We start from the raw sequence: 21,909 nt of genomic DNA on the forward strand, positions 1-21,909 counted from the left end.
TTATAATTCCTTACCAGAACCTTATAATTCAGTAGAATATCACTGGAGAACTTCTGTATCACATAAAATTTACTTTTATCTCTCATGTGATGACTCTTCTCAAGAATCCAGTCCCATATGCCTCCTTTAGGGTAAGAAAATATGAATACAATTTGGTTAGCCTCACAGAGATGCACCTTGCCTTCTGTGCAGGAACATGTGTATATGTAAGTCCATGTTGGATGTAGTTGGACAGTATTCACATCTAAAGCCTTAGCTAATTCTCCTCACATAACTTATATTTTCTAAAAGCTATATAAGGTGTATGAAAAGGGCTATCTGCAGATGTTTTCAAATACTAATTCATATTTGGTATTTTACATATGTAAAAATTTGTCTCAAATTTTTACTTTATGGTTCTTATTACCTACTTAGATTTTGTGTGGTAACAGCATTCTAATTTCAATAGGACTAGAAATTATAACGTTTTTGCTAATAATGTTTTTGCTATTTTTAATATAAAGTAGGGATTTTAATGCAAATACCATCAAGTGATACACATTGAGGCAGTAATACAAAATGTCACATGTATAATGGTATTGTTATTTCTATAAGCAATGTCATAGTTAAAAAACACAAACAGTGAATACGATTTCCACTTAATTAGGGTTGCAAATCTGCAGTGAAGCTTGCTTTTCTTGTTCTTTCTTTCACATTGAAATGGCATCTTTATTTATGAACCCTCAAGGGATCTCACGATTTTTAACAGCAATTTCATATAGTTAATACTTGCTTTTTCTTCTTGGTCTCTCAGAAAACAACTTACGCTTTGACACAGGCAGACACATATGATACCATATGTGCATACGCTGACACCCCCCCCCCCCCCCCCCCCCCCCCCCCCCCCCCCCCCCCCCCCCCCCCCCCNCCCCCCCCCCCCCCCGCGCCATACGTGTCCCCTTTCAATCTAACACAGAAGAAGGGGCAGGGCGAACACAGCAGTTGGGGCGACGGAAGTTCTGCAGCATGGACTGGAATACGCTGTGCTGCCTCCCTTTCAGCTTCTTATTGGAGGAAGTGTCTGAGGAAATGGATCTCCGGGTCTGGTCGCTTTGCGTTTTGATTAATTTCTCATGTTCCCGAATTTGTCTTTGTAAGTGGTTCTGGATGGCGATCCCCAGGGACTCCGGGTCCAGGGAAGCCCCGTACACTTCCCAGGTCATGCCCTGCTCGTCCCACACGACGTCCTTGACCCGCTTGGACTGCTTCAGCTGGAGTTTGGCATCTGTGCTTAGCTGCTTTTTCTTCTCTCCTGGTGTGAGCCCCACCTGAGCAGCAGCTGCTGTCACATTTAACTCCTTGAGGAACTCGCTGACCCGGCTGGCCCGGCGAGGGCTGGCTTTGACCGAGCGAGAAGGGGTCCTCTTGCCAGAACCTGGGCTGGAGTCACCCATGGCGTCAGGGGGTAGGCTCAGGCTGGTGGCTGTCTTGGTCTGTCTGTTTTCCTCTAAGATGCCCTCTTGGTTCTTTCTGTTTGGGGAGGGTATGGGATTAGCTGATCCTGAGCCTCCATTTTCTTGAGCTTTGGGATTGAGCAGTAGGGTTTTGGCATCTAGAGTATCGGTGCCCGTAGGCTCCTTTTCTTTTACTATCTGAGGAGACTTGTACTTTGTCTCCTTTGGACCGCCTTTACTCGTGGTGTCCAAACTCCTGGACTGGTCCTCTTTGCTCTCAGGGCTGCAGGAGTCAGATAGTTTGTAGTCTGGATCAGTCTTGTGATCAGATGTCTTGGCTTCAGATGTCCCCAGTTCCTGGTTTATTCCAGACTGACTACCTGCACTGCTAGAAATCTGGTCAATGGGGCTAGCTTTTAGGGAGCTAGAATTAGCATCTGAAAGCTGTCTAGAGGTTGACTCTTCCCTCAATGGAGTCTCTCCTGCTGGTCTCCCATCTTCTTTACAAGTATCTTGGGCCTGACTGCAGGCCCTGCTGATGGGTGAGGTCTTCAGGATCTCCTCTGGTAGGCTTACTCCTTTAAGTTCCCCTTGGAAAGCTGTAGAGACAGGTGCAGCTGTCTGGATGTGCACCTGAGCCATAATGCCACAGCCCTGCCCTGCCTCCTGGGAGGACTGTATGCTGTTAGAGAGCTCCAACATGTGGCTGCCACTGCCACTTCCCTGGCAAATGACACGCAGCTGCTCTTGATGTTCCAAGCACTCAAGAGCAGGGGTTTCCTTTAAGAAAGCGGTGAGGATGCTGGGGCTAGTGGAGACTGATCTGCTTTCAACGCTGGCCACCGCCTGCACCTCAGCATCTTGACGAACCTTGCTGGGGGCCTTCTTGATCTCACTTTCAGCTTGGTTGGTCATTGTACTGGCTTCTTTGAACCTTGACACCTGTTGTGTTGGCTGCAGTGCCTTCTCTGGATCTAGTGTACATGATGAAACTTCTCTAGTGAGATGGGATAGCTGAGGTGTCCCAGATGTTGTACCTTGGGTGTCTGAGGCAGTGGCAGATAGTTGTTTGTTCTCTGAACATCCATCTTCTCTTGCTGGAGGCTCACAGGACCTCCTTGTGGAGTGACAGATGGCTTGCTGCCTGTCCCCTTCAGGCCCACCTGCAGGAGGGGAAGAATGACTGAATACCTCGGCTGCTGTGCTCTGTACCATTCCCTGAATTGTTGCTTGAGAAGGAAAATCACAAGATGCCTGATCTTTGCTGCTGCCACAGGTGCCCCCTGCAGGACAATTTGACTTCTCGGTTTGGGCTCCATTCAAGGTTCTCTGAGATTTCACCAAAGAATCTTCAGGTTCTGATGAGGCGCTGGCATTGGGCCGATCACCTGGGATGGCCTGGTGGGTGTGCTGATTGGCTGGCATTGTAAATGGTCTGTGTACAAGATCCTTTGCTGCCGTAGGGCTCGGGACTGATGCTGTGGGCTCTCTGCTTTCCAGCAGTTGGGGATCTCCAGGAGAATTGTGTGTGGGAGATGCTTTCTCCACCTCATTGAAGACACCAGGAGAAGACATGTCTGGCTGGGTGGTCTCATGCTCACAAGCCTGCATCACGGCCTCAGCAGCAGTGCTGGGGCTGAGGCTTGGTTCTGCAGGGGCACCTGCCAGGCCATTGGCATTCTTTCCCGGTTGAGCTGGTCGGCACTGAGATAAGGAAGCCTGCAGCTCTCCTTGAGCCTCCTCTTTTAAAGAAGCTGCAATCAGGGAAGTTTTAGTGGATCTCAGAGGGTCAGGTACAGTACCCATGGAATTTCTTTCCAAAAACACGCCAGAGCTCTCTCCCTTGAGTGGTGTTCTTGCTGGAAGCAGTGGGAGTTCAGAGTGAAGACACAGTCAGAGATGATTCCTCCGAAGAATCAGCCTGGGGATCAAGGAAACAGTACTGTTAATACAGCACATCATTTAAGTATTAAAAGTGTACACAATTGCCATTTTTATAAGATCACATAAGCACATTGGCCTTTTCTTCTTATATCTGTTGCTATAAAAATAGACCTTGGAAAGAAAGATTTTGAAAAAAAAATATTTTAACTATACAAATATTATTTTGGTACTTTAGCTTCTACTTGTATCCAAACGCTGTCTAGAAAATAGGTTTTTAGTGTAAGTACTTACATCTGATAACTACTTTACAAGTCATTTGTATAATCTAATTTGCCAGAGATCAGAAAATTCTGTAAAGCTACTTTAATTATATCAGCAAGTATTGAAATAAGCCCAAACTTTATATCTGAGATAGAATATCAAGAAATAGATCAAAATGTAAATTTGAATTTAATATATGCCAAAAGCATATATTTTGATTTAGCGGCAAAAGGATAGACTACTTAATAGAAGGTGCTGGTAAACTGCTTATTCATCTGGAAGGAAAAAAAAAAGAGTTTTTATCTTATAGCAATTATAAAAATAAATTGTATATAAATGGATCAGAGTTTAAAATAAATAAATAAATTAAAATTTGTAAGAAAATCTAGAAACCATCAATATAGGGATGGGACAGTTGGTTTTTTTTTTTTTGACAAGGCAGAAACAATAAGATAAAATATAAACATAGGTGACTAAAATTCAAAACTTTTGCATGATAAAAGATATGATAGATTTGGGAATTTGATAGATTATATAATATAGCAAAAGGTTGTAAAAATTAAAAGGAGACCAAATAATCTGTTGGAAAAAGTTGGGTAAGGAATATGAAAACACAACTGAGAAGATAAGAAATCCAAATAACCAACACGCTTATAAAAGGATGATCTAATTCATTTTTGATCAAATAAATGCAGATAAATTAATGAGATTTTCTTTTATACCAACTGCACTTGGAAAAACTTAAAAAAAACCCAAACCAAAAATAGGCTTATAACACAGTGAGACCTGGGGAGACCTAGGGAAAGCAAGTATTTTTACTAATTTTAAGTGCAAATTTTAAGTGTATTGCTATAGCTTTTTTAAGGAAGCAGGTTAGTTTTTAAAACTTAAAATGCACATGTCTTTGATCCTGTGATACAATCTCTATCAAAAGAAATAAAAACACCCGTCTATAAAGAGATAGGGATAAGTAGGTTTGTTTGTTTATTTATTTATTTTTGGTACTGGGGATTGAGCCAAGGGGCACTTAGCCACTAAGCAACATCCCCAGCCATTTAAAAAAATTTTTAAACTAAGTCTAAGATGCTTACGGCCTCTCTAAGTTGTTCTGGCTGGCTCTGAACCTGTGATCCATCTGTTTCAGTCTCCCAAGCTGCTGGGATTGCAGGGGTGTACCACTGTGCCCAGCAGGATAAGTGTGTTTATTGAAATACTGTTTGTAGAAGAAAAAACTGGAAACATGAGTGAGGGAATGGTAATGTGTAATGAATAACATGTGCCTACCTTAAAGTACTAAGCAACAATCAAAACAAGTTAACTGATTAGGTTCTAACTTTTCACTTGGGGAGGATTTTCCCAAGGTATGGGTACATGAGAAACATAAGGTACAGAAAAGGGCACATATATTTTTATTTTTGTAAAAACAATAACCTAAGACACTTCATCTGCATGTACATGCACACACACACACACATACAGAAGGTTGTATGTGATTATATAGATTCTAAAAATATTTAGAATGAGACATATCACTTATTTATTAAATGAAGGGAGAGGGATGAGTTAGGAACAGGGAGGGATGATGGAGGTCCCCAAAGTGGGAAAATGATGAATTTTTTAAAACCTATCTGATATAACCTGGGGTATATGCTTATGTAAAATTATATGTACATTTATGTGTAAACATTTTTAGAAAGGATAACTAGACATTAAGGCATGCGGATAAAGCCACGGATCAGAAATTAGTTTAATATTATCTCTGTCACTAAAAGGCTATCTTACCTCAGGCTAATCACTTAATCTCTCTGGGTCCCAAATTAACTCATTGGCAAAATGGATTATAAGTTTTCTAAGGGTTTTTCCAACTCCAGTATTCAAAGTTCCTACTTCTTTGCATGTGATTGATGATACGTTAAACAATCTTAATTTGGGCTGCGAAGTATCAAAAGAAGGCAAAGTCCTATCTTGTTTGGCTCAGATTTTGAAAGTACGAAATTTTATTTTTAATTCAGTGGTATTTGTCTGATCTTCTATTGTATGAAATCTAACGATAAATCAAACATTTTCTTCTGCAAACTAGTTTATCTTGTAACATCATTATTCATATTAATGGACCAAATATTTTTTCCATTGTTGGTCTTGACTGCTTTCTGCTCATTCAAATTACTCTTCTAGGTTTCTATTCCACTTCTCCTTTCTCTAGTTTTCTATTCATTTACTGTACCCTAAGCCACTTTCCCTTTCTCTCTCTTTTGCATCTGTGTTGATCATATGTTTCCTCCTACTGTTGGCTTTCCTTATCCTAAAAAGCCCACTGATTCTTCAAGGTCCCACTTGAACCCCATTTCTTTTCTGAAGTTCTGTAAAGGCTTCAAATCATAGATTTTATTTTTCAAAAACTCCTACAAGTCGGTCAGCTTGTTCTTCATCTTGTGATTTTCATGTTCTGTTTTTGTACCATTCTTATCTATTTAAGTGTCCCATTTCTCCACAAATATTAAAAAGCCCCAGGAAGGCAGGGAGATGCTTATTGATTCTTTTCTGTTTACTCCACAGGATACAGTGCAGGGTTTTGTGCATAAAAAGTTGTTAATTGATCCTGTTTTCCTTTAAAATGGTCATTATTAAAAGCCCTGTTAAACTCCAAACTAACAGGAAATATTTAGCCATGACATAAAATAATAATAAAATCACAATTAAAAGGAATAATATTTTTGGAAGTAAGAAAGTGGTAGTATCTTATTTATTTTAAGTTTTTTGTATCTGGAATTCAAGTTTAGACAATTTAAACCAAGAACACTGGACACCTGCTATGAAAAGTTGGTAGTTCTCATAAAGCCAAGGGTACAGCCTGTCTCCTATGTTACATGGCCGGAGCCCAGAAATCCTGTTTGCCAAATAGGACTGTAAAATAGAAACAGCACAAAGTTCAGCAACTGAAAATGAAAAGACTTTGATGAAGATGACTTCATAAAATCCTCAGTCATTGTGTTTGCTTCCATTTCCCACACACAGCTGAGTGTGTTAGTTTAACTTTGCAAGGGTGTTTTCTTTCATTTGCTTTGCTAATAGAGATTAAATGATCCATCAATTCAAGAATCAAGAAACAAAGTCCAGATTGCTTGCCTCACACCTCTTAACTTGAGTTCTGTTGATTTATTAGTAGATAAGAAGTCATCACTGGTCTCAAACGTAGCTGCTAATGGAATCATTGCAGCATCTGTATGAGTCCAGAAGACACTCTCCTATGTTCCCAAACTACTTCTCTCTCCCTTTCCCTCCCACACCAAATAGGCAAAATCTACCTTTCCCGTGGATCAGACACACCAAATAATTAAAAGCAATTATTTGGTGGTTCAGAGTGAGGAGTGAGCTTTATTGCCAACTAGACTCCATTAAAATTAGACTTAATGACTTTAAAGAATAAGGTTGGGGGCTGGGTTTTAGCTTAGTGGTAGAGTGCTTACCTCGAATGCATGAGGCCCTGGGTTCCATCCTCAGCACGACATAAAAATAAATAAATAAAAATAAATATATTGTAAAGAAAAAAAAAAGAATAAGTTTCCAAAAAGGTAGCCTCCAGACTGAATACATTTCTTCTGGATAAGGGTGTGTGTGTGTGTGTTTGTGTGTGTGTGTGTGTGTGTGTCCTAGATGGTTTTTCCTTCCCTTTCTTTTCCTTCTGAACTGACGTGATCTTGAATAAAAATACAGATTTTTTCCTGTGTGCTTCTATTTCAAAATTTCAAACTTTGCATCTCCAGATGGAATCAACTAGATGGCACTGAGAAGGGCCTCTTGATGGGCATAGACACTCCAAGTGGCCCATGTCCCAGGATCCTGCTTTGCTCATTAATATTAGGAAAGTCCTATGTGCAGCTGAGTTTGTTCTCTAAGGGTACTGACAGAGTAGACTTCCCTGTCTAATGTCTATTCAGTCCCCTAGGGCAGTTTGAATTGGAGCTCAAGAACACAAACTTGGGGAGGCTCCCCTGAGTTGGAGTACTAGTTCCACTACCCAGATTTATCTCTGCGGGCTTGCATAAGTAACCTTCCAGGGAACAGTTTCATCTATTAATTAAAGATAATGATGATGATACTGCCTCAATGCGTTTTCATGAGGAACAGGCTTAGCATTTAGAAGAAATAGCATCTTGGCACATAGCATGCTCTATGTAAGTGTTACCCTCTTTTAAAAACCTCAATATTTAAGCGTTGTTCTGTATTAAAGAAGAAATTATTTGGATATATGTTAAAACAGAAAAAGGAAGACTTTAATCAGGTCTCTCACAATTAATGTCAAGATGATCACAATAGGGGAGAGAAAGAATGGGCTCAAATCCAAATATGATAAGAATATGTAGGTATTTATAGCCAAAGAACAGTTTGAGGGGGTTCATGGACAGAAAATTACTAAGATGAAACATTAAAGGTAGGGACAGTTTTATGGATTGTATAACAAGATTCTTGGTGAAGGTAGGCCAGCTGATCAGGTATCTGTGATGAGGGATTCTCTCTAAGCTGGCTTAGCAGGGCTCTGCAAGAATATCCTGAAGCCCACAGTTGAAAAAGAGTTCACAGGAGGGCTCAGAGGAGTCTGACTAAAGTTTGGTATAGGAAAGAGTCTTTGTCACCTGCAGCAACAAATAGGATTTTCTTATAAGGTTGTCTGTAGCCTTACAAATCCTTCCCAAATTAGGCAAAAATCACACAGAATCTCCAGGTATCTCAAAGTGAGTTTGTATTTAAGTAAAGGGAACTGTGTTTTCAATAGCACAGTCCTTTGGTGTTTCCGTCTTTACATTGTGAGAAAAGATATAAAGCATTGCTCTGACAACACAGCCGGACTGCAGGGTAAACATTATCTACCTTTTATAGGGAAGGAAACTGAGGCACAGAGATGATACCTGATAATTCCTGTTGAACTGAATTCTAATGAATATTTATGTTTGGGCCCTTTTTATTATCTATAACTATAGAAAGAAGAGGAAGAAAAAAAAATATATATATATATATTGAGAGAGGTTTTATAGTTTTATTCAGCTTCTCAGAAGTATCTGGAACCCTCAAAATGTATATAAAATAATATATATATATAAATACACACACACACACACACAGAGAGAAGAGGAAGCATTTTTTTTTCAGGTGGTTCACAGCCCAGGGGTAGCCTAGCTGGTGTTAACACAGATCACAGAGCCATTCATAACGGGCCACCTTATGCAATGCCCAGTTTACTGAAAATTGACACCACCAGTCTATGCCACACAGTCTGTTTTCATAACAGGCACCTACGCTAATAAGACAGGCAGCAGGGAGTCTCAGCCCTTTGTGACTTCCTGCAAAGGGTGCTGGCAGGAATGGAGAGTGTCTCAGTGGCCCAGACCAGCAGGATACTGATGTACTGTAGGTCAAGGGGATACTACTGTGAGCAGCAATTACCTTTTCCCACTGCAGAACTGCTGCATTGCTAGAACAAGGGCAGGCTTGTTCTAGCAATCTCTGGAATGGTGTCATGTCTTCTTACGTGACACTGGGGCAGTGTTGCAGGGGCCTCAGTTAAGCACATCCATCACCACCCATCAGACAGCAGATATTAGTCTTCAGGTGACTGATGCAAAGACCCTTTGGAAAAGAGTGAGGCAAGAAGTGAGAGACTACTGAGCCTCAAGAGAAGGACAAAGACAAAAGGTCATCTGGCATCCTTTTCAATCTGTCTTCTGCTGCCTTTAACAGGAAGTATTGCCTCCTGCATTGGCATTTCAGTCCAGCAGATCCTGCCAGTGCATGACTTTAAGGAGAGGTGATCCAATCCCAAGAAATACACAGGTTGGGAGGAACAGTTCCTTCTTTCCTTAAAAAGGTCATACCCTGGCACTAACAGCACTAAATGCCAAATGCACTTTCCTAAGACATTGGCTGAAAAATGGATTCTTTCCTTCAATTTGTGGCTAAAGCAAATCTGAAGGTCTGAAAGAGGCTGCTCTGCCTGGTGCCACTAACAGTGGCAGGTGTGCTTTCAATTAAAATCGTCACTATAACAAGAGAGTCATGAGAAATGTATTGTATCTTTTCTCTCAATAGATTTCTTTTGTTCAACAATTTCCAGAAAAATAAGAACATGGCCTGGTCTCTCATTGGAATACAGTAGGACTGGATTAAAAGCAGGAAGTTAAAATAAGGCTTCAGGAAGCATGAAGATACCAAATAATCCATTTTTGTCAAATGCAATTCCAACAGACATTTTCTATGATTTGGAGCAGCTAGATCTTATTTGTTGCTTCCTATATTCCACACTGTTCTCTGTGAAACTCATTTCTCAGAACAATTCTATCCCAGCTGTTGAGAATGCACAGCCTTTAAACCATGTTACCAGTTCAAGCTAATAAAGACAAATTAAGAATAGAGAAATTTCTTCTCTTCAAACTGATTAATCTCACTTGAACTTTTCTTTTCTTTTCTTTTTTCTTTGTGGTGCTGGGGATCAAACCCAGGACCTTGTGCATGCAAGGCAAGCACTCTACCAAAGGAGCTATATTCCCATCCCTGATTTGGACATTTTGAGGGTTCCAGATACTTCTGAGAAGCTGAATAAAACTATAAAACCTCTCTCAAGGAACACACATTTGTGAGCACACCTACACATATTTGCAGATAATTTTAATACCTTTTTTCAAGGCATCAGAAAAATGTCATAGAATGGAATTTATCTTCCTCAAAGAGATATGATAGAGCTTAAGTGAAATAGTATATGTTAAACAAGTTGCATGATGCTTAGAATATGAGAGATAAAATGATGAATTATTATTTTTAAACATTTTTATTTTGGCACAGTTTACCCGTGAAGGCAGGAACTATGTGATGTAGTTTATGTAGTCCATCTTCAGTGGTTCAGTGTTTAAATAAGTTTACTATGTGTTCTCACAAGCCTCAGCCTAAAGACTATCATTTGAAGATGTGACAGCTAACTTACAAATTAACACAATCATGAGTCCTCTTCTGTTTTGAACAAGTAAGACATATATGTATATATTTGTCAACCTTTTCAGGAAAATCAAAAAGATTCTGATTCTAGTAACCTTGAGAAATTAATCTCTTAATTTTCCTGCTTGTGGAGATATTCACAGATAAATATAAATTTGGTATTAAAAATTCTTAGAGTAAGTTTTTTTTTTTCCTTATATATGAACTCTTCTTGAGATAGCTAAGCCATTTAAGTTTTGTTATTTTTTGCCTTCTCTAATCAACCTGGCTCCTTTCATCTACTTGGTTTGCCTAACAGATATTCAAGTCTGAATGTTTCTCTCTCTTTCTCTCTCTCTCTCTCTCTCTCTCTCTCTCTCTCTCTCTCTCTAATCTCAGCTTCCTCGGACTTCAATTGCAAGCTTATTTTAATTGCAAAGAGCAGGTAACAGGATCTCAGGGCTAAATGATGGTTAAATAACAAGCTAATAGAAGTAAACTAAGTTATGTGCATTTTAAAATCTTATGTTAGATAAGGATCAAAGCGGCTCTGCATCCCAATTTTCTGTAGGATATATTTAGCACCAGTAACATACCACTCAGCCTTACAAACAAATATTCTTGTCCTTGCTTGTTCCTCCCTGACCTCGTTGATCCTGCTGCTTTTCTCCCTGGCTGTCTCCCCACCCCCAAGTCCCCAACCATCCAGGTTCTGCCCTACCTGCTCCCCTTCTGGCAAAGGCATCTTCCAACTGCAGAAGTGAGCACCTAAGTGGGAGACCCCTGCTAACCCAGTAGCAGGCTGAAAGCTTATTAATGATTTCTGTTTTTAGCTCATGTCAAGCACCAGCGAGGAGTCTCTCTTCTGGTTCCCACGCTTGGGTCTTTAATCATGTTGAACGATGGCAAAGTGTCTGCTGGCAATGTTTGTGACGATGGAAATAGATGTGAAAAAGGAGCTATACATGGAGCTGATCCATTGGGGTTGCTCTGCTCTTGGGGAACACAGAAGCCTCAGAAAAAGCAAAGTTATGAAATCCATCTCTCAGGTCTTTCAGTTAATTCTGCTCCTGTGCTGCTTTTCTGTTGTTTGTGTCTGAGCGAATCTGGGGTGCTCTGCTCCTGAAAATTAATGTTTTTTTTTTTTTCCTGGGGTCAGAACCTTTGGGTTTGGCCAGTGAAGTGTGTATGTATGTGTGTGTGTGTGTGTGTGTGTGTGAGAGAGAGAGAGAGAGAGAGAAAGAGAGAGAGAGAATGAGAATCAACAAATCTGTCACTCTCTATAAGACACTAAATCAGGTATCACAAGTAGATAAAAGTTTTGCTTTTTGCCCTTAAGGAGATTTCAATCCAATGGAGGAGTCAAGACAAATTCAATCAGAAGCTGTAAATGAGCAAGACTGTATATAATTAAGTGGCTTAATACTGTGATAATAAGCTACACTTTACAGACATTTGAATCAGGGAAAAGACCAATATTTCTAATTCAATTGACATTTCCTGACACAACTATTTTGTGGGACAGAAGAAAATTGCCCATGTAAGTTTAGAGAAAAATGGACATTTGAAATTAAGAGAATGCAAGTAAGGGTAAAAAAAATGGTCTTTGATTAAAAATAAAATAATCTCTTAAGTCACATTGAAACAATTAGGAAATACTCTTAACATCCATTCATTTAATAAGCTAAATGCCTTTTTTTTGTGCCAGCCATTTAGAATACAAATATAAATAAGATCAATGTACTCATGTTTTTGAGGAGTTCATGCTTCCTGAAAATCATTACATAGAACTGAAGTGTTGTAAGAGGAAAAGAAACATAAAAGAAAAAGAAAAATGGCAAACAAAAATATACCCCAATGCACTACGGAAGTAGATTCTTCATTTTATTTAACAAGTAAGTTAAACTAGAGAAACCTAAGCTTTGTAAAATGTATCTAATGTGATCAATAGAAAGTAGACATTTATCTAGGATAGAGTTTCTCACCTTGCCACTACTGACATTTTGAACTCCGTAGTCCTTTGTAGAGAGGAAAAGAAGGAGATATTGTCCTCCCCTGGAAGATGTCAGCAGCATCCCTAGACTCTACTCACTAGATGCCAGTAGCACCCTCACCTCCACTTGTGACAATCAAAAATATCTCCAGATTGTGTCAAATGTCTGCTGGGGATAAACTTGTTCCTTGTTGAGAACCACTGATCTAGAAGGGCAGGAGAGTTAACTTAGATGGAAAGAAATTTCCTTAGAATGAATACCTGTGAATAATCTCCAAAATACATTTTAAGTACAATAACAACAACTGAAACAAACCTAATAATAATAAAAACCCTCAATATACAGAGAAATATAGTTTTTTTACTGTCTATATTAAAAAGGGGAAAATGAGCATCTCTGCTGTGTATACAGGAAATATTTCTGCAAGGATAAATATGATACTGCCATCAGAGAAGTAGATGTACGAGGGATATTATAAGTGGAAGGCTTTTTTGCTCTATATGCCTTTGTATGTTTTGAATTATAAAGTTTGAATGTATTACCTATTCAAAAAGGATGAAAATTTAAAAGTCAGTACTCTTCACACAGGAAAAACTTAATATCCATGTGCCCTGGTTTTTTTCTATTAGTGACAATGGATTTGCACTGCCCAGTTCTCCAATCCTCTGGTTTTGTGGTGAAGGTCAACCTGACCATGAAGCTAGTTAAAGGAAACCATAATTTCCATGCTCCAGCTTGGTTATCTACAAGTTCCCAGCTAGGTAATGTTAGTATTTTACAAAATCAACAGCCAAGAAATGTTTTTAGACTGAAGTCTGCTAGGCCACAAAATAAAGGTCTTAAATTACTTTTCTCAGACTGTCTGACTCCTGTTTATCAGTTAATTTCTCCCCTCTCCTTCACTTTCCTATTCCTGGAAGCTCTTGCAGTTAGTCTTTGAATTATACACCCCTCAGATAGTAAATCCAAAGATGACCTAAAGTCAAACTCTATGAAGTTGGGTCAAAACATCAGCGGAAATGATTAAGAAAAAAATTTCATTTATTTTTATTTTTCTGTCCATATTTTGGGAACTGATTAAATGTCAAGATGTTAAATCTGAAAAACATATTTTAATTGCCTGTTATTAAATCCACCTGTTTTATTTATCCCAGGCTTAACTGAATTATACTAACATAATAGGTTTCATTCAGTCAGTTCTGAAAACTTATCCCATTTCTGGCCAATGTCAATTTTATAAAATAAACATGCAAATGCTACTTCGTTGTGTAAAAATTCTAATAGCTTCCCATTGCCCATAAAATATGGCACATATATTTTTCAGTTTATATCATGTCCTCACTATCTGATCTATTTCTTTTTCAAGACCGCTATCCTTTCTGTCATTTGTCAGACCCTGTATGTTATTTACTTATGACAAGCTTCAAAGGATTGTTGTCTTTGTACAGATGAGGAAACTGAGGCTCAGAGAAATTCAGCTCTCCAAATGCACACAGTTAGTAAGTGGAAAATTTGGAATTCAAAACCAGGTGAGTCTCATTTCCAAAGGAGTCCTTCCAGACCAGGCTACAGCTAAATTGCGAGTCCTTTGACCTCCACTCTCTGTCACTTCCGAAGCCAGCTGTGCTCAATTGTTATTCTGTTCTGTACCATTTTTCATCAAAACATTAACCCACTTTTTGTATTATACATTGACAGTCTTTCCCTGCTGGAATGCAGGCTCTGAGTGGCAACACTTTTGTCATTCTTGTTCATTGATGTACCCCGAGCACCTACATCAGTGAACAGCCCACAGTATGGCTCTCAGCAGACAGGCGCTGAATGGGAGAATGCTGCCTTTTCATTTTGGCTTGCCTTCACAGGGTGCCACAGTTTCTATGAGTTTCACTTAACTTTTACTAATTACATTTGAGGATAGATCCCCCACCTCCCGCAGGGCAAATCTATAGGTGAGATAGCCATATACCCTGGATGTTTTAGAAATAATTGTTCCAAATTTTGACTTATATTGCCACAATAGTTATTCTTATATTATCCTCAATTTTAATTTAAGGAGATATGGTTTTAATATATGTCAGTGTTCTTTTGGGTACTGGCTAATTTAGATGATAAATTCTATTCCTCTAAAATTATCTGCTATGAAGACAGGAAATCTCTAATTCTTTTCCTGGATGGGGTGAATCTTATTTGGGACTTGTATGGAACTGATTATACTACTTCTTTTTGTTTAACATACATTGAAAAAGATGTAATATATACATTCACTTTAAAAAAATACCAAAAGTTAAATAATATCCTTTATAGATTTGTCTTTCTAACTTAGGGAATATACATATCTTCCCAATGGTTCTTCTCTTAAACATTTAAAACTTTGTGATGAATTCATAAAAGTAACTGGGAACATAGGCTAACACTATAGATATATGTTATGATTTTGTACAAGGCTGTTGAAGTGCTATTTCATTTCCAGTAACATTTCAGCTGATTCTTATTGGCTATGTTATTGTGGCCATGGTCTCCTTTCCTTCTCCCCCTTACTTCCCTCCCCCATCCCTAGTGTTTTTTGTTGGTGTAAACCAATATAATTTATTATGAATACTTTGTAATAGATTATAAAATAAGAAAATAAATCAATATGCTATTTACGTGACTTATTTTATACCAATGTAGTATACTTTGTAACTAAAATGATAAGACACAAAGACTTTAACAAGCTTCCTGGGTGAAGTGGATGTGCATGCAGTTGAGAATTATCATCTTATATAATAACATATTCAGGTGAACTAACACAAAACACTATATTTTTGCTTATTTAATTGGTGAACGTTAAAAAAAAAACCAAAAAAACTTTCAATGGCTTTAAGGGCAGGGTGAGACTGGCCAGTTCTGCTTGTGGGAGCACAAACTGAGTGATGAAGAATAGCACAGATATCTATGCCCTTTGAACCAACAATTCTACCTCTAGGAATTCAGTCTAAGAAAAGTAAAAAAAAATAACTGGTATGTGTATAATGAAGTTCATTGTAGGGTTATATTTTAGAAGCTTTCTAAATAACCTCCATCTACTGACTAGCTTTCCATCCCCAATGTCCAATTTACTGAGGAGACCACCACTCCTAGAACTCTGGCTGTTGGCAGACCCCTCTTGGGAGGGCCTGCCCAGCTCTGCTCCGATCACTGCTGTATTTACTCACTAATTTTTAAATTTGTTCTAACTAGTTATACATGACAGTAGAAAGCATTTTGACACATCATACATACATGGAGTATAACTTCTCATTATTCTGGTTGTTCATAATGTAGAATCACATTGGTTATGTAATCATATATGCATTTAAGATAATGATGTTCAATTCCTTCTACTATCATTCCTACTCCCATGCCCCCCTTCACTCCACTCTGTCTAATCCAAAGTATCTCTGTTCTTCACTAGCCCCGCCCCTTATTGAGAATTAGCATCCACATTCATATATCAGAGAAAACATTTGGCCTTTTGTTCTTTGGGATTGGCTTATATCCCTTAGCATGATATTCTCCAGTTTCATCCATTTACTGGCAAATGCCATAATTTCATTCTTCTTTAAGGCTGAGTAATATCCCATTGTGTATACATACCACAATTTCTTTATCCATTCATCTGTTGAAGGGCACCTAGGTTGGCTCCATAGTTTTAACTATTGCAGTCACTAAATTTATTCACATCAGTTCTTTAGCCACCACATAATTTGGCTATTACTCTATTACATTAAAAGGATGAAACTTTGAGTGTAAAAAACCATTTTTGTTTCTTTGAAACTAAGTCAAAAGCTTTAGAAACATTTGACAAAGGTGGGTCCTGAAAAAAAGTTATTGGTATTGAATTCAGGGTAAGGAGACTGTTATAAAAGACAAGACAACAATTGTAAATACTTAACGCTCTTATTTTTAATCGGGACTGCTTTGTTTTTCCGTAACAAAAGTGAAGTACAAAATTACAAAGGGTCCTATGAATTTATGTAGGGAAGATATAACAAAACTCCAAGCAGTGGGTCCATTCTCAAGAAGACATCTGGCCCTGTTTCAAAGGTTAGTGAATACTACAGTCAAAAGTTATAAGCTGAAAGAAAAATCTTAGGAATATTTGTATCATTTTTGTAATTTGATTTTACTCCTTTTTGATAAATTATGTTGGTTTAAGTTGTGATGTTATAGGCTACAAGAAATATATATATAACATAATATGTAGAGAAAAAATATTTAGTATATTAGAAGGGAATATATTAAAATATTAATGGGTTAATAATATATGGTGGAATTATGGATGATTTTTTAAAACTTTATTCTTTAGAATTTTAAAATCCTGGAAACAATCTTATTTCAATTATATGAGATGTAGCAAAAAATGTGAATAAGAGTAAAAATAAAGAAAGAAAATTACTATCAAATCTATGGCTCAGAGGTTTGTTATTTTAAAATCTACGTTAAATCTTTGAGTTTCCCATTGTGAATGCATGCAAATTAGGAAGGATGTTCTTTGGAGTTGTGCATTTAAGTTTTCTTTATCTCAAAGAACTTTCTGGGTTTTCCAATATTACAACAGCTCTTTGTCTAAACCAGCTCTGTACACGAGTTCCAATTATAAAATGAGACTCCATTAGAAATCTGGGGTTAAACCGGCCCAGCTAAGGTAGTCACGCTGCTTCCCAGTGTGTAGCTGGCTTTAGAAGATTTGCTGTGACCCTGATACAGAGGCATGTGATGGCCCTGGTTCAACAGCCTTTTCCAGGAGTTGCTTATCATGGCTCTCTCTTGGTCCTTGACATTCTTTCCAGTGTAAGCCCCTCTCGGTTTCTGGCTTCTGGTTTAAGATAGATATCACAGTCATTCTCTTTTACTTGTGATTTTTTTTTTATCTATAGTAAATACTACAGTCAAAAGTTATAAGCTGAAAGAAAAATCTTAGGAATATTTGTATCATTTTTTGTAATTCATTTTTACTCCCTTTTGATTAAGTTTAAGTTGTGATGTTATAGGCTACAAGAAATATATATCTAAAACAATAGGTAGAGAAAAGATATTTAGTAAAGATATTAGAAGTGAATATATTAAGATATATTCCAACTATACAGGAGTGAGGACTTCAGAGGAAGCCACATAGAGAAAGGTGTAGACATGGGACAGAGATATACCACTTATTCTGGGCAGGGTGGGCTGTCATAAAGTTTAAGCCTGGGGATTCATTAAAAATATTTAGTAGATGCCTGATGTGCCTGAATTATCAAATTGGCTGCTATTTGTACACCCACTGATGCTAGGATGTAGTCGCACAAAAGTGGATACTACTGGGAAGTAAAAGCTGACATGTTAGAGTCACAGTGGCTTTGTTAATGAATCTGGGCTTTCCTGATAGGTAGTAGAAAACTATTAACAGTTTCTAACAGACCCGAGAAACCATTAGGAAGTTCCTGAAGGAAGCAGATTTAAAGTTGGACTGACTAGCAGTGAAGAACCCATAATGGAGAGAGATCGTTTATGAGGATATTTCATACAAAGGCTAGGAGAAATCCATCAATATTGTTAGTAGGAATATAAAAATAAAAGAGATATGGAAACTACTACAGAGGTGTCACAGGCATATAGGAAGCTAGGCTGGGGAAAAAATCAGAGATGATCCCAAGATTTCCAACCAAAGTGCTCAGGAGGTTGATGGAAAGATTGCCAAGATGATTGAGGCATTGGGAACAAGGTTAGACCAGAACACATCCACAAGTGACCACGGCAAGGGTGGGTGAATGGCATGGACAGGGGAGTTTTGGCCAGTCTTATCTCTGCTATCATTCCACGCCACCTGACTCACATGACAAAATGCACAGTCTATTGAAAACAGTGACTATTGTGCTGTGCGGTTTCCCCTTCTAATTAGGTTGGTCCTGCAATTCCCTTCCATGTAGAAATTCTGGACATACCACATAAGTGGCGAAAGATGGACTGGCAAGCCTGGAGTGGTCTCACACATCTGACCCTGTGCAACTCTTGCCCTCTCCACTGTCGGTGACTTCATGAAGGTAGCTGGAAACTGACTTTGGTGGGAACACTTACACCATGGAAATTGGCAAATTATAAATCCAGGCACTCTTCCCACCCTAGAAAAACAGTTGTTGAATATTTATATGTCTGTTGAGGAACTGGTTATGAAACCAAGAAAAATAGTGAAGTGTTACAAAAGCCTTTGAATGATTGTAAGGTAAAGTTTCAGAATATCAATTGGAAGGAGAAAAGGAAGACACACCTATGATTTTGAGGCACACTTGATGTACATGGTTATCAAGGTCCAGAGAAGGTGGCATAACAAGATTTATTCATCAACTCAGAAAAGATCTGCAGATATTTCTAGATTAGTCTTTGGCTCCTGAGGGTAAATTTTCTTCTGATTTTTAAAACAATGTTTAATATTCTAGTACTTCAAAGATGACAATTGGACATGCTTATTGTTTCTCACTCTTCCTGAAGGAATGATCTGGCTGGATTTTTCTACAATTTAGATGAATAATTCATTTTAGTAATAATGTATTTTTTTCAGCAGGCTAACATGCTGAATGTATGAAGCAATTATTAGAGAGATAGCAAATCACCACCACAGTATATCATTAATCTTCTCTTGCAGCATACCTTTAGAACTAGATCTGTGTTAGTGTCCACCACCCCTTCCACTAACCTCGCTAGTAAGCTTTCCTCTACTTTCTACAAAAAGCTATGAATTTTGCATTTACTCTTTTCATAATGAATCAATTCTAAGATATAATCCCTGAATTGTGAAATTTATTACAAAAATTATACACCAGACCAGGTAGGATGCAAGAGCCCATTTTGTCTAAATGATATTTTAATAGGACTGAGGTTAAGATACTCCATATCTAAACCCACATTCCCCTATAGAGGACAAATGAGGTTCTCCAAGTCTACTTAGAGTGTAAGAAAAAAAAAGAAACCTGTAGAAAATGCGACAAGAATTTCCACTTAACTTTCAAGATAATTATTACAAGAGAATCTAATCTCGTTACAGAGTTTGACACGTAATTGGTACTCAAAGATGTTTGTGGAAAGAATGGAATACTTTCCTGTTGCTGTAGGGTTTCCATTGAGCTAAACTTTAAATCAAATATTCAGGGGATAAGGGAATAAATGTCCCATTCACTTAAAATATTGCTTAGAACAGACAGATTAATTTGCTTGATCAATAGCATGTAAATCTTGAGCATTAATTAATTCTTTCAGCCTGAGTACCTTTAATTCTCATTTGAAGAGAAAATATTTCACAAGACTTGTTGATTAATTACCATTTTAAAATCACCCAAACAGAATAAATGGTGACATTAAAAAAATATAAAGTGACGAAAGAGATATGTTGAATTTATTCACCACATAAAAGTGGTGGGGTTGGGAGAGAGGCCTTGTGGTGGTGCATGCCTATAATCCCAGAAACTTTGAGTTTGAGGCCAGAAGATCACAAGTTCAAGGCTAGACTGGGCAAATAAGCAAGACCCTATCTCAAAATTTAAAATGATAAAAAGGGCTGGGCATGTAGCTCAATGATATACACTGCTGTATTCAATCCCCAATACTGAAAAAAATAAAAAGCATCTACAAAAAGTTATTTCAGATGAGCAGTAGAAGTGTTGTCAAATTCCACATGAATCCCTTGAGGTTCTTTTTTTTTTTAATTGACTTTTCTGATTAGTTTGGCAAGAATGCCTTTCTTTACAACACTCTAATTTATCCTCTGGGAACATTTATTCAAGGTTTTGTGATTTTTAATAGAGTTTTGAAAGGCTTATTCGTGTCCATTTTGTATTACAGGTAGTCCTAGGTAATTTATGCATTTTGTTGCTATTATAAATCTACTATGTTTCCATTTTCTTTTGTATAATTAAAAGCCGTTTGGATCTTCATGTTTTATCCAATCCTTTATATGAACACTTATTAATTCCAATAGCATTTTAATCAATTCTTTGTTCTTATTGTTGCAAATAACAGTTCTATTGCTGTATTTTAAAAAATATCTAGACCCTTATTTTGTATGAAAAAAAAAGAAATGGGAGAAATAAAGATAGAAGGTCTGCCTTCCATCTGATAGTGGTCCAGCTTCTCAGGGATGAAGAAAGTGGATAAACACTGGTAACTTTCAAGGTCTACATAAAATCTGGTGACTAAGTCAGTCTCCCTGCATTTCTAGGCCAAGAAAACATAGGTAAGTTACCTAAAATCAAATAACTTATTCAAGTTGCCAGACAAATATGGTATCTCACTGAGTGTGGAAATCCAAATGACCCATCTATTTCTTATTCTTTTAAACCTCTTCTTTTGTCTGTATTCATTACACTGTGTTTGGTAATTTGCTCTTTGTTTGCTATGCCAGCCCTCTGGTAAATTTCATCTTCAAGAGACACAAAGGAGAAACAAAAACTATTGAGTTCTCTTGCTAGGGGTCAAATGAATGAAAGAAAGAAAGTCCTATGCAGATGCTGCAATCTGGTGGAGTCTATAAGAATAGATACACATCCTCTTTGAGGAAGAAGAGGACCTAAACATTTAAAAGGTTACAATGCTTAAGGCATACGTGCTCAGACTATGAAGCAGGACCTCAGTAACATTATGGACAGGCTGTACAATGCCTAGACAGTTCAGTGGTGGCCTGAAGAGCATATACCCCATCTTGTAGGGTGGCAATGTGTTATGACATGAAGACACATTTTATCGAGCATGAATGTGCTCCAGGTGCTCTTATGTTCTAAAGATTTCATAAGCATTATCTCACTTAAACCACAAAATAATCCCAGGAGGTAGTACTCATTGATAAAAAGTTCAGAAGATTTAATTAACTTGCCTAAAGTCAAATAACTAATAAGCAATACTGCTGGTTTCAGAGCTTGGTTTCATTCTTTATCATTTTGTTTGTTTGTTTGTTTTTTGGTACTGGGGATTGAACCCAGGGTGCACTCAACCACTGAGTCCTAATCCTTTTTTGTATTTTATTTAAAGACAGGGTCTCCTGTGTGCTTTAGGGCTTCCCTAAATTGCTGAGGCTGGCTTTGAACTTGTGATCTTCCTGTCTCAGACTCCAGAGACACCGGGATTACAGGCGTGCACCACTGTACCTGGCCTATCAGCTTATTGAAAGGCTTCCAGGATAAGAGGGTCAGATGAAAGACACGGGGAACCTTCAGGGGGGGAAGTAAGGGGATTGGACAAATGGTTAAAACAATAGTATGGACAAACATAGAGAAGGGCGGTGGAAAGAGAAGGCCATGGATGGATGCAATGTTTGAAGAAAGAATTACCAGGCTTTAGATTCTGCTGTAGACTTAATATTTATGTTCCTTCCAAACTCAGATATT

At 37.9% G+C, this 21,909-nt stretch overlaps 1 protein-coding gene across 2 annotated transcripts in view; it reads right to left on the reverse strand.

Moving 5' to 3' along the window:
• Positions 1 to 478: 478 nt before the first annotated feature.
• Positions 479 to 21,909, reverse strand: part of Gprin3 (GPRIN family member 3) — a 59,120-nt gene continuing 37,689 nt past the window's right edge. For both annotated transcript variants that reach the window (XM_048813616.1, XM_015484555.2), the window contains 2 exons: positions 925 to 3,354; positions 479 to 868 (listed from right to left, as the gene is read on the reverse strand). In XM_048813616.1, the coding sequence (XP_048669573.1) occupies positions 942 to 3,239 (2,298 nt within the window). In that variant the 5' untranslated portion in view covers positions 3,240 to 3,354 and the 3' untranslated portion in view covers positions 479 to 868; positions 925 to 941. The remainder of the gene's footprint in view (positions 869 to 924; positions 3,355 to 21,909) is intronic.

The sequence above is a fragment of the Marmota marmota genome, unplaced genomic scaffold, assembly GCF_001458135.2.
Source record: "Marmota marmota marmota unplaced genomic scaffold, marMar, whole genome shotgun sequence".
In the NCBI taxonomy this organism is placed as follows: domain Eukaryota; kingdom Metazoa; phylum Chordata; class Mammalia; order Rodentia; family Sciuridae; genus Marmota; species Marmota marmota.